Source organism: Apteryx rowi, unplaced genomic scaffold (genome assembly GCF_003343035.1).
Source record: "Apteryx rowi isolate R43461 unplaced genomic scaffold, aptRow1 scaffold_133, whole genome shotgun sequence".
Classification (NCBI taxonomy): Eukaryota; Metazoa; Chordata; class Aves; order Apterygiformes; family Apterygidae; genus Apteryx; species Apteryx rowi.
The window spans coordinates 493,033-506,067 of record NW_020447564.1 but is presented as its reverse complement, the minus strand read 5'-3'; the positions used below and the strand labels follow the sequence as shown (position 1 = coordinate 506,067).

The 13,035-nt window shown below is 37.2% G+C and overlaps 1 protein-coding gene across 2 annotated transcripts; it reads right to left on the bottom strand.

The window, feature by feature from the left end:
- Positions 1–212: 212 nt before the first annotated feature.
- Positions 213–12,842, bottom strand: TDG (thymine DNA glycosylase). 2 transcript variants are annotated; one of them, XM_026056824.1, is made up of 10 exons: positions 12,821–12,842; positions 10,842–10,990; positions 8,366–8,595; positions 7,789–7,858; positions 6,263–6,398; positions 6,091–6,173; positions 5,917–6,011; positions 4,266–4,437; positions 3,821–3,949; positions 213–2,461 (listed from the first exon to the last, which is right to left on the bottom strand). In XM_026056824.1, exons 2-10 carry the CDS (start codon positions 10,933–10,935, stop codon positions 2,325–2,327), a joined length of 1,146 nt encoding a protein of 381 aa, XP_025912609.1. In that variant the 5' UTR covers positions 10,936–10,990; positions 12,821–12,842; the 3' UTR covers positions 213–2,324. The 2 variants fall into 2 exon arrangements, with proteins under 2 accessions (XP_025912609.1, XP_025912608.1); XM_026056823.1 differs by lacking the exon at positions 12,821–12,842 and having other exon boundaries at positions 213–2,464.
- Between the last annotated feature and the right edge of the window lie 193 nt (positions 12,843–13,035).

The following is a 13,035-nucleotide window of genomic DNA, read 5'->3' as shown; positions in this document are numbered from 1 at the left end:
TACAAGCTGTATTTAGTCTTCTAGCCCACATTAAGCAGCCTGAAATTAAAACTTATGCAGCATTTCTAGTAAGTGGAGTTCTCTTGCATGGTGACTGTTTTGCAGTGCAGTATCTCTCTGAACACTGTACTGGTGCAGTCAGTGTATTACACACCCTGTAACATACACAGATCACTGCTACTAAGATGCAAAATTACATTAAGACACTGCAATACAATTCCTGATTTTATTGTGAAACATTTGTAGATTTAAGACAGGTTAAGAACCTCTGCATTACTGTAATGAAAAGAGCACCAATTCTGAGGGAGTACACATAGAATTAAAATATTTAGTGAAACTGTCATTGTACACTTAACTATATTTTATACTTAGCCTAGTAGGTGCCTCTTTTAAAGAAGAGACCTTTCCCTTCAAAATTGAAAAAAAAAAAGACCCTTACAGTAGTTATACACTACTGTGTTACCTACTCAGCAGTGCTAATTACATGCTTCTAACTTTGTTGAAAAATAAAATTGAGTTGTAACAAATCCCTGATACAAGATACTTTGAGCACCTGCAGGAAAATGTCCATGTAAACAGTGATACATGATACAGTACACTTTAAATAACAGACAAGACAAATCCTATACCTTTTTGACAATATACTGAACAGCTTTATGCTGAAGCTAATAAACACAATCAGAATCATAATGCACACTTCCTTGATTTAAGACGCTCAGAATTAAGCCACATAATTTGGGAAGAAAACTGTAAACATCATACCTGCCTCACAACAGGTTGACAGTGTGTGATCTCAGTGACAGTTGTTGCAGCAGGATTAGAATCTACACTAACTAGTTACACTCAGTGTGTTTCAACTGTCAATGGCTGTGAGGAAAGGATAAGAACACTGGTGCAGGAATCTCTGACCAGCATGGATTGTGGAGATACTGTTTGTATCTATTTTTCAAGTATGTGAAGCACCTACTCTCATAAGTTCATCAAAACTTCAAGGTTTTGATCAGCTTATTGCTTTTACTTCATCTCTTCCTCATATATTAAAAGAGGGAAAGATGATGATGATGATGAGGCACAAGCATGGAATCTCTTTTCTTTCCCAGTCACATACTGGCCCCATCATCAAAGAGTATATTTTAAGCAAGTTCCTCAAAAAGAAAGCTGTAGTTTCCACAGTTGCCTTCCTACTCATGGAACAGCTCCTCTTATCTTTAACTTAATATTCTTTTCTTGTAAGAGGAGTAAGGAGAACACCCTCTGAAGTTTTCCAGGTTGAAGAGAAATGAACATTAAGAATTGCTAAATCGCAATCTTCTTTCACTCTATGCTAACTGTAAGATAAACAATTTTTTTGCTCGATTTACATTGTAGATGTAAATAATGTAACTGTACAGGAATTTTACAGAGAATGTGGTCTTTCAAGTCCCTGCAGTATAATCTGTTCAAAGGGGTTGTCTCCTGCTAATGGTGTTGCTAGCAATAGGTCAGGTGAAGGGACTAATCACATCAAAAAGGCTGAGAATTTAAATGCCACAGAATTCAAGAACCACTGTTTTTTCTAAAAAAAGAATTCCAGTTCCTTATGTTGGAATTTAAAGGGGAAGAGATGGAGTGGTAGGGAGACCTGAAATTAAGACAGCTCAGCTAGGATATTTAGGTTCTAAATTTTCCTCCCCAACATTGTGACTTGAGAGGATGATGTCTCCAGTCCCTTAGTCCTGATATGGTACAGTCACTAAACAGACAGAGCTCTCTATTCCTGCCCATAAAATACTCAGCACTCCCAGCTGCAGAACACAACCTTCTGCATTTTTTAAGAAGGTAACAGGCAGACTTAAAAACACAATTTGTTTAACTCTGCATGATTAAAAACATCACTTCATGTAAGATCAAGGTATACTTCCCCTTCTCTCCTCTCTGGATATAAAAGGATTACGAGATATCCAAATATATGATGAGGCATCAGTAAAAAGTATACCACTGCTGTTACTACTACAATACAAATTACAGAATAAAATTAACGCCCCAAGGTAATCCTCACAAATGAGAAAGCAATTTGTCAAGAACTGCAAGAAAGGATATACATTAAATATAAAACTCATGTACAAAAAAGGGGTAACTTTTGTTTTTTAAAAAGATTGGACAGTTTCTTAAAATTATCTAGTTCATTGATTTGAGCCTACCACACACAATTAGCTTTGACTATAATAAAATAGCTAGGGGAGATAAAATACTATTAAAATGCTTCAGTTGGGAGAACCAAGGTACCAATCTTGATCACTGCATTAAAACTGCAGCACGTATGCATAGCTGAAAAGAAACAGCACTTATGCACTGCTTTCTTCTTGTTCTTGTGTCATTCCAGTATTGAACTCTGGAATCTGGTCTGCAAAGGACTGTGTCATCCATTGTCCATTAGGAACTTCACCAAAGGAAGACCCCTCACAGTACCGTGGATTGCTTGCTGCTGAAAAACAAAAATATTAAAATGCAGTTGATGTCATTAACTTAAAAAAGTTTGCAGTTTCCATCTTTCCCTCCCTATTTTGTGACTACTTACTACTACCTACTTAGTCAGACTGAGTACAAACTTATTTTTGTTATCTACTGTTGTAGATCCAGATAATTTCACCAGATTATAAATTCTTAGAATCTTCATTGAAGGGTAACTGCATATATTTGAACACAATAAGATAAATAAGTCTAAATGTTTAAAAAAAATACCTTACTCTGCAGTGCTCCCTATGAATAAGTTTTTTCTTTTAAAAGAAGGGACACTTTTTTTGATGAAGAAGGGTAGTCAGAATGCAAATTTCCATTTACAGTACACAGTGAGATTAGGACTGAAGATTCAAGACTTCAGAGGAATGTGGCAGTTACTGTTTCCTCCATTACTATTCATCATTTTTTTAATTGCAGTTGGTGTTATTTTGGAAGTAAAATTCCCAAGTTCTTAATTACAGCTAGATTACTAGACTAATCCTTCATTCTGTTCTTTCTTTGTTCTTTTTTTATTTACTTATAATTTTTCCAAACTTGGTCAGGATTAAAAAAAAAACAACCCCCCCCCCAAACTTTCCTCAAGCATTTGCAAGAGCTTTTGTTAAGCACAGATCGAGAAAACTATGAATAGTCAAAGCTTATTACTCTCTCACTGTTATATTGCTCCCTCACTAAAAGCTGGAGGACACCAAACTGTGTCACATGTTCTGGGTTTGTGGTGGTGGTGTTGTTTTAAACTTTCTCACTCATGATGTAAAAACAGTAAAATTTGTCTTCGGATTATTCAAGGCATAAAACAGCTAACTCACAAATTATTTGGATTACAGCATTCCGACATACTCCTCCTTTATCTGTCCTGCTAGTAATGGAACAACCTCAGCTCTACAGTGATTTTATCTGTTCCATTATTCTCTGGCTTTGCTTTCCTTAGGAATGAAAGCACTGAAGTAGCAACCATCAGTTTTGTTCTGAACAGCACCATGCATTTATGTAAAAATCACTGTAATCAAAGAAGTTTACTCTGTAAGTGACCAGTTGTATCTGTTTGTCAGATTTCAGGAAGCTGCCTGAAAGTCTGAATTTGGGCATCAAAGTTTGAAGGTGTAAACAATTTATTTTTTTATTTAAGTAAGAGTAAGTGGCTTCTTCATATTTCCCTCCCCCAAAAGATCATAAATTCCCTCAATTATATAACAGTTTAACTACTGCTATACTTTAAATATCTTGTTTGAATTATGGAAGTTGCTGAAAGGGCAGAAAACTAAGCATACATTCGTATATAATGGTTTACAAACTGAATGCCCCAAGCACCACACTTTACCAGTTCCATTCAAAGAGAAATTGCACTGTTCATTTTCATATATTGCATGATCACAGTAAGCTCCTCCATATGCTGCTTCATAACCTGGATCATATTTTTCTTCTTTGACGGCCATTTTTTTAGCATCCTCTGCAGAAAGAGGAGACCTCAAGTATTAATATTTTGAAGAAAAACAAAGAACATTTTTATCAGACAACACTTGAAAAAACAGATATATTATTATTCTATGCAAAAGATAATTCCAGCTCCCCTTAGAAAGTACGTCCCATCCACCCTAAATCATGTGGTATAGAACTATATTCCATGCTCTTCTTAATACAGTCCTGATTATTTATTTGTCCTTAAATTCCTGATTTCCTTTTGCTCAAGCAACTGCAAGGGCAACTGCTCTGTGTTTTACAATACACTACATTTTAAGAAAGGTTTAACAAAATAATCACTATACCTTGTGCAAGCTGCAAATCAAATGTGTACTGCACCTCTTGTACCTCTGTGTTTGGTGCAATGCCTTTCAGTTGATCCCTTAAGTCTTTCAGCTTTATATAATAATGAACTTTATCTTGTGCACGAGGAAACTGAGCACATCTTGCACTGGATGATGGCATAACATAGCAGAGCTTGAGACAAAGAGCAAGAAAAAGAACATTATAAGCTCCTGAACTACAAACAAATATTTAGTGCATCAAGAACAACTTCACAGTTAAGCTCATGTTATCTTGTACAAACATCAACTAATGCCCATAGTGATTGTGGGAGAGACTAAAAGCAGCTTTACAGTTTCTTGGCCAGCTAGATGACTTGCCCTAAAGGGAGAGGCTGATTACCAGCTGTTGAAGCTATGACAATTTTCACCAGTTGCTTATGTGCTGCAGGAGAAGTGGCAGAAGTATGTTACAAGAAGTACAAGTGTATGCCAGTCAGTGGAGCACACTGAAGAGCTCCCTGAACAAATGGGGATCCGAGCCAGAAGGTCCAGAGGACATGATACTGTGCAAACATCCCAACCCCATGAGAAAGGCAACATGGGTTAGTCAGCCTGGCTTCTTGGCCAAGTGTTTCTGCATCACACTTGCCAGTGTTTGAAATTCATGTGGATGAAGCCAACTTAAGCATCTCTGCCTCTGCCAAGAGACCTAACTAAAGACTTCAAGCTGGTTCAGAGAAAATGAACTTTATCCAATATGCTTATTGCAGTGCAATATTTATGAACAGAACTTGTAAATAGGACTGTTTGCTTTTCTTACAAATGTGACACATCTACTGCAGAAATATTTAAGAGCTACTTAAGGAAGAAGCCTTTCGTTCTTCAGGCTCTGATGGCAACATTCCACCATTAGGGAAGGACATCTTAAACTTGCAGCAATAGCAATTTGGAATAGATAGAGAATGAAAACAACCCAAACTTTTGCGCTGAAAAGGCAATAAAGCTTTGGAACAAGCTACCTTGGCAGGTAGTGTAATTGCCTTTGTGGGAGGTTTATAAAAACTGATTAAACAAACCTGTTTGGGATGATTTATATATAGCTGGTCTCTTCAGATATCTTCCAGCACTAGATGTCTGTGCTGAATACACCCTTCCTCAAACTGTTTTGTTGTACCTTAAGTGTCCAATTTAATTTCAAGCTGCACATCAGCGTAAGAAGGCCTAGTCTAATAACAGTACTTGGGCATGGCCAGATACAGTAATGCTGCATCTGTAGTGTATAATAGCACAACAGTGGACTTACTATTCTTTCTCCCTCACTCTAGCACTTCTAGCACTGTGATCATGTTCAGTATCAACATTTGGTAATATAAGCACACAGGAAATGGGTCACAGATAATCAGATGAAAGCAGATGAGAGTTATCATAAAAGCATGTAAGATTTATTCATATTTTAGATGCTCTCCAGAGAATGCACTAACCATTTTCAAAAGAAAATTAGCAAGTCTGCAGGAGCTATCTTAAAGATGTGTCTGAAGATTGCCCAATCCCACTTTACACTTTGGGCAAACTTTGCCATTGCCGTAAGTGGGTGCAAGTCCTGAGATTTAATTAATTTTGAAATAACCAAAATAAGAGTGCTCTGTTTTTGTTCCACAGCATCAATACTTACAGTTTCTGTATCTGGCACCTTGTGTGGCTGCAATCCAAATTCCAATTTTTTAACTTTTATTCCAAAAACTTCTTTACTGAAAATTTCATAAATACCTAAAATGAAATGAAGATAGGGTAAATGGACAGAAAAAGCAACTGACAGACCAAATTCATTCAAAATTAAGGTTCTCACATTTTCCATTAAAAGCTGCTATACGAGGTTTATACTTTTGCAATTTCTGCATCAGAATTCGCCCTCCTTCCCGAAACTCTTTGCTAAAAGAGAAAATAAAAAATAGTACTCAAAATTACAATCACAACTGTTACTTGATTAATGAGTATGATATTCTCCTCTGTTATCCTACCTGGAGAGGTCTTTGCTTCCAGGTGTTGTCCTTTCCACCATGTTTGTAAATCCAATCCCATATTTATGTGGTAAGGTGTGGTCATCCATATGGTTCAGCTGTTCATTACTTAGACCAGACATGAAGAGACACTTCCCTGTGAAGTGGCAAAATATGCATTTGTCTTTTTTTTTTTTTTTAAGTAGACTGCCAGCATACAGTACTGGAATGCTAAAGGAAGAGTCTATGTTAAGAGAGCATCAGTTCATGTGGAAAGACTTTTGCCCTATCTAGACAAATTTAAAACAGCCACACTTATTTTATCCATTTCATGAGGACAGCAAATCCCCACTGAACAACAAGAATTCATCACCAGGATCCCATGTATGGCAAGAGACTTTTCTAAAAGTTCAGTATGGAGCTTTACATTTCACAATTCACATAAAAAGGCAGGGAATGCGATCAATACAGAGAACAGATTTTGTGGAAAAGAATGTGGCAAATACAACAAATGCCAGTTTTCTTTTACAACCTTGCCATCGCTTCTCCTTGCATTGGGCCTCTCCGACAGAACCCACTGTCATCTTAACATTAATATTAACATATACAAGTTTAATTTGGGTGATGTGCACTGCCTATTTCTCTTAAGCACAAATCAACTGCAGCTAGTTCCTAATGACTCAGGAAACACTTACAAACATAGGGATTTGTCAGAGCATGCCTATCCAGTCTGGTCCTTGGTAAACAGAACTATTAGTCTTTTAGTCTGCAGAACACTAGAGAAATAACTTGAGCCTGATCTACTGCTCTACAGAAGCATTTTGGATGGGGTATCATGGAGCTGCAAATTAGCCCATATGGAGCTCCTTGCTACCAAAGTCGGAATGGTTCCCAGTACCCAAACCAGAGCATTTCAACAGAGTTCAGATATGATCTATACGATCTTCCTTTGCGACAATGTGCTGCAAAAGTGTCATTTAAACGGAAAATACTTGAAAAAAAGGAGTCTTTGTCTGCAGAATCAGGTATGCTAGATACACATGCCTGCTGGGGAAGCAAAAGGGGTGTTGCTTTGTCATCAGCTAAGAAGCTTGTTTAGCAGAGATGAATAAACACAGAAAGAGGAGGGCTTGCTGAAATGTATTTTTGGAAAAAAACTGTGTGTAGGGTGGCCATTGCTGGTTTTAGTTTATGCCACAATTTGATGCCCATTGACTTACCCTTGATAACTTAAGTACTAGATATTTAATTTTTAATTCCTTGAATGGTACACTAACATGCTAAGAGTTATTTGTTAACAGAGTCTGGTAAACTATTCTAAACCTGCACTGAAAGTCACAAATATTCTTCTTTTATTTTATTCTTTTTATGTATGCTATACGACAGAAAAAGCTATGGGATTTAAGTCACTCTCAGACGGTTAAAAGCAAAGTCCCCTTCTCCGCAAAAAAAGAAAAGAAAAAAAAAAAACCCAGCATAATTAAAATGGCACAAGTTCTAACAGAGTTCTGCAAATCCTATAAAAAGAAAGGAAAACAAAAACCTACAAAAATGGTTTCCAGGTCCCGGATAATGATGTCCTTTGTAAGCTGCCATCAAGCCAGGGTTTATGCCAATCTACAAAGCAAGATATCAGTCCATTTTAATGAGGAGAAGATGGCATACTGATCAGAAATTTGATCAAGTTACACTAAGCAAATGTCTTCAATTCTCTTCGTTAATGCCAGTAAACAAAACTATGTTACTGATACCTTCCATTGTTATTTAAAGAATTCACAGTTGTATAGCAGGGCCTCGGTTTAAATGTGTAATGTCAGAAGAGCAGCTCATAGCCTGTTTTACAGCCACTGATTAATGCTTACAGTAAATAAAGTGTAAAGTAACAGTCTTTCATGACTATGTATTATATTTGACCTTACACTTCTCAAAAACTTTCATTATGTTACTATGATTTTTAACAGAAAATGCAAAGCTGCTGTACACAGGAAACAGTTTAAATACTCATATGCCAAGAACTTGCAAAATAAAGTAAGAGAGATAAGCAAGCAGCAACAATGTAACTCACAACCAGTGAATACAGACTATTCACATTTCTACCTAATCCTGTAACTGTGAGTTACTTACTATTACAATGTCCAGATCAAAGGTCAAAATATCAGGTAAAGTCTTGGTAAGAAGTTCCGCTTCAGATACACCATTAAAACGGTCCAATTTTCTTTTGACTTTAAAAGTATCTGTGATCTTTTCTTGTTTGCCTTTTGACTTGGTTGATTTTTCTTTTTTAGCAGCAGTTTTTTTGGGTTGCTTTGGCTCAGTTGCTTTGGCTTTTCTTTTCTTTCCTCCTTTTGCAACTTCTGAAACACACAACAAATTCCTTTTTTAACATTTCTAATGCTACAGTATGGGCATTCACAAAGATTGAATTGGATGTATGAATACCTTCTAAATATTCATGAATGTAAAAATTATCGGACAAATCTCAATTTTCCAGGGTCAGCATAGAGCCAGCTTGTATATCTCTCTGTACCACAGGCACACACTACTCACAGACAACTAAGCCAACTAAAGATACAAACCAATGAGAATAATCTCAGGGCTAGGGTACATTGTTTACATGCTATATACAACAATCCTTTGGAAACAGTTTAATTTCTTTTGGAGAACATGGAGAGCTTAGAAATTAATTCAACACAGATACTGGTCATGACATGAACACCTACAGATCGCTATCCCGTTCATTAATGCCAAGTGGCAGAACATAACTGGAAATTTTCCAAAATCTATTTGGCAGCAACCAGCCAAAGTTATCTCTTACTTTTAAAAATAAGGTGAAGTCTCAATTTTAAAGTTTCTCGTTCAGATTCTTCCTCAGACAAGGAATATAGTGGATACCAGGGCATTGCCCTCCTAAGTCTGCAGACATTTCTGGACTGTTCTTGTTTGTACTCAGCTTTCTTGCAAGGAGCAGGAAAAAAACCATGTCAAATTCCCATCACGTTCTTGGAGCAACTGTTTAGGAAAGCTGTAATGGTATTTGAGCTCTAGTCTACTCACAATGAAGGAGAGACTAGAAAGCTGCAAACTCAGTGAGGTACATAGGCAGCTTTCTTATCTCTTGGAAGAACTAGTTTGTTTTTTTTATGTGATGGCAAAACGCAAGAGATGCATCCAACTCAGAGCTGCCAGAGGATTTTAAATGAAGCAGGAGAACATTCTCCTAACTCTCAAACTGATCAGATAGTACCAATCAGTCACTGTCATTAAAGAGGAACTGCCTGACCACAACACCAGGGGAGCCTGTCAGAGGGCAATCCTGAAAGTTTTAATTTCTTCATGACAGCAGATTTCAAATCTTTGTCTTTCATATTTACTCCTGTAGATTTCACGAGTAATTTTCAAGCCCTGCCTTTGAAGGTTTTACCCAACTCTCAATTCCTACAAAACCATCATGGGACAGCTTCAAAACTCAAGATTAAAACTATCTAACAATACTCAAAAGGGCAGTCAAATAGCATGCTCATGGCCAAATCACATTATCACAATAATAAAGATACAAAAGAAGCCTATCTATATTAAATATAGCACTTGAGACGCATAATAACTGTAGTGAATAGTACAGTGAATAATTGAGCAGTTGCTACTATTTGAAATAGGAGATTTTCTTCCTATGATTTCATCTGGCCAAGTGTTATAACTAAAAAAGAACGTTTTAGGCATATCAAAGCACTTAAGCAGGCAGTGTCATTGCATGAACTGACTGATATGTTGATACAGACAGCTCTGAGCTGTACCTGTATATGAAAAGCAAGACTAAACTCGGTACACGAATATTTGCTGTAGAATCAGAATTTAAGCATGGCAGAGATCACTGGCTTTTATACTTGGTGAGGATCAAGCACCAGAGGAACAGAACTAAAAGGAATCTTTTCTTGGCATGGTTAGTGTAAGACCTAAATGAACAAAATCCTAGTAGGGAAGAAGCACAATGTAGAAGTGCATATATTATAAAACACATGTGATATACAGTACATTTCTTAGCTTTTATACATTTGTTTAAGAAAAAGGGAGCCTCACTAAAAAACAAACAACCCTTAGTGCATACTAGCAATTCAGTATTTGTGATTATTATAACAGATTAAAGAAACACCATTTTAACAAAAATACTTCAAACAAACAATATTATACTGTAGTTTTCTTTCAGAATTACAAAAACACTTTTCAGCTTGGACTGGGGAAAAAAAAAAAAAAAGACAGCCTTCCCTCTCTCACCTAATGTCAAATACCATGAAGCTGGCTAAAGATGTTACTTTTACCTATTAAAACAAAAATATGCTGTTCTTGGGACAAGATAATTTTGTGAAACTGAACTATGTGAATATTATAAACATGTTTAACCTTACTGTTTGGTAACAAATGTTACTAAAAATACATCCTCATACTGAATGAAATACATAATATATACTGAAAGAATACATACTCAAAGAGTATCAAGGAAAGGAAATCCAACAGGTCTAAAGCAGCAGTTTATTAAAACAAACACATATACTTTTTAAATCAAGAAATTTTTCTTAGCTCACTTAATATAGCCCGATCAAACTACCTTTAGTAGGTTCCTGAGCCAAGTTTGGCTCTGGAATTCCCTCTAGAGTTGGCTGCTCAGTCATGATTTCCATGTTGGGCACTGCAGTCATCATTGGATGGAATGGAAATGTATAAAAAGCTTGAATCTGCTGAAGATGCGAGTAATATCTTAGAAAGGAAGAGAAAAAAAAAAAAAGACGAATAATTCATCAACAATTTAGAAATTTAGTGATGGACCAAGTAGTCTGTAAACGCCAGTCTCCATCAAGGCTGGCATGTACTGTGAGTACACTCTCCAATATAGTCTGTTAACAAGGCAGTAGGTTTCCCAAATCCACCAAGTAGTTAGACTGTTTACTGGGTATGGGATGATGTTAAACACAATAGGAACAGCCCAACCCTCTTTAAAGTAACAAAAGGTAAAAGAATTGCAACATTGTAAGTACAGCATAGAGCTTTCCCTTACTCTGGAAAAACACTTTGTAGAACACGTTAACAGCGCAAGCTGTCTATCAAATGTAGTGACCACATACAACACAACTGAGTTAAAACTGTTTGGACTTAAAAGGTTTCCCAACTTTTAAATTTTGCTACTGTTACATCAGTTACTTTATCTGACACAGAACGGATGTACAGAATGGGGTACAAAACAATACAAACACATGGAGCAGCAGTTACTAGGCAGATTACTGAACAGCTTTAAGAAATAGTGTGGCAGATGCTGTCCAGTTTCCTTACTCTGGATCCCAACACAAGTACTGTACTTATTCTATAGAAAATCATTCATGCACATAGATTCAGCCTCCTCCCATGCACACAGATATTTTGTCATACATAACCCTTCTGCGCCACGTATCTACTAGTCACACACAGCCCATACGCACCAACCCAAACTTCTGCTTCATACTTCCATTCCCTCTACCTATATAGCCTGCTTCTTGTCCTTAGATTTCCACTGTTATACAAATACATAGAAGAGTTTTCATGAACAGTAAATTTGCAGGAAATATTTTCATCATCTCAAAGCTATTCATAAACACACCAAATAATTTTAGCTATGTATGAGTACCTCAAAGGCACACACTTACCGCCTTTGTGATGGGGAGGCATCATTCTCTATTATTCATTGAATATTTAAGAATCCTACTATAAATCAGTTTTATCCCAGAACAGCCCACAGTCTTGTGATCAGGCCTCTAACCTTGAGCCAAATACCTGCCCTGAATCAAGGAGAATGAATTTGAACTTAGGTCTCCCAGATTCCTGGGGAGTAGTCTAACAAAGCCATCGGATATTTTCAGAGTATAGTAAATATCTCAGTTTCTCCAGCTAGAATTGTTCCATCTGGTACAAAATACTCATGCAGCTACTGAACCAGGCAGCAAAACTGATTTTCAGATATGTCTCAGCTGAGACATACAGAATCCAGTTCATACTCCACTAAATGCTTAATTACACAAAGCAGAGAAATGTCTAAGAGAGACTTGAAAGCATCTAACCTAAGAACAGTCACTAACAAGATAACCTCTTATAAGGTACTGATCAAACTCCCTTTAAACAGAGGAAATTTGCATCATATCACAGACAAGTCCTCTAACCACTTGGTGATGAGATGAAAGAGAGCCTCTACCCTCACCCCTAACGCTCATATGCATTTTTTTTTTGAGAGAGAGAGTCATTTTTTCTTGTATAGGTACAAAAACACAATGTTTTGTTACAAACGAATGGCATATGTTATGGAACACATTACAGGTGAATAGAACATTTAAATAAATATTTTCAGTTCAACAAAGAAAAAAAATACTGATTGAAACCCCCAAATTCAATTCAAGCTACAAATGAAAGGAAAAAGCCCCATATGTCCACCAGGAAAAAAAAAAGTCACTTGCAAATTCCACCCCTACACACACAGGCCTCCACCAGTAGCCATATATTTCTTTACGTACGATGAGCCCCATAGCCCCTTCAACCCCAGTAAAAACACACGTTCTTTCACACCTGGACTCCCCGCACTTCTCATACACCGCGGCACACCAAAACCCCCGGGCACACGGGTTGCTCACTTGCTCTACCAATTCTTAATATAACATATATTTTCCACATCTACGCAGTGCCCGAGCCCCCTTCCCCCCCACGCGGCCGCGCGCTCACGTCAGACCGGTCCGGCCCGCGCGGCCGCCCCCGCGCCCAGGGCCGGCTCGCGACGGGGGGGG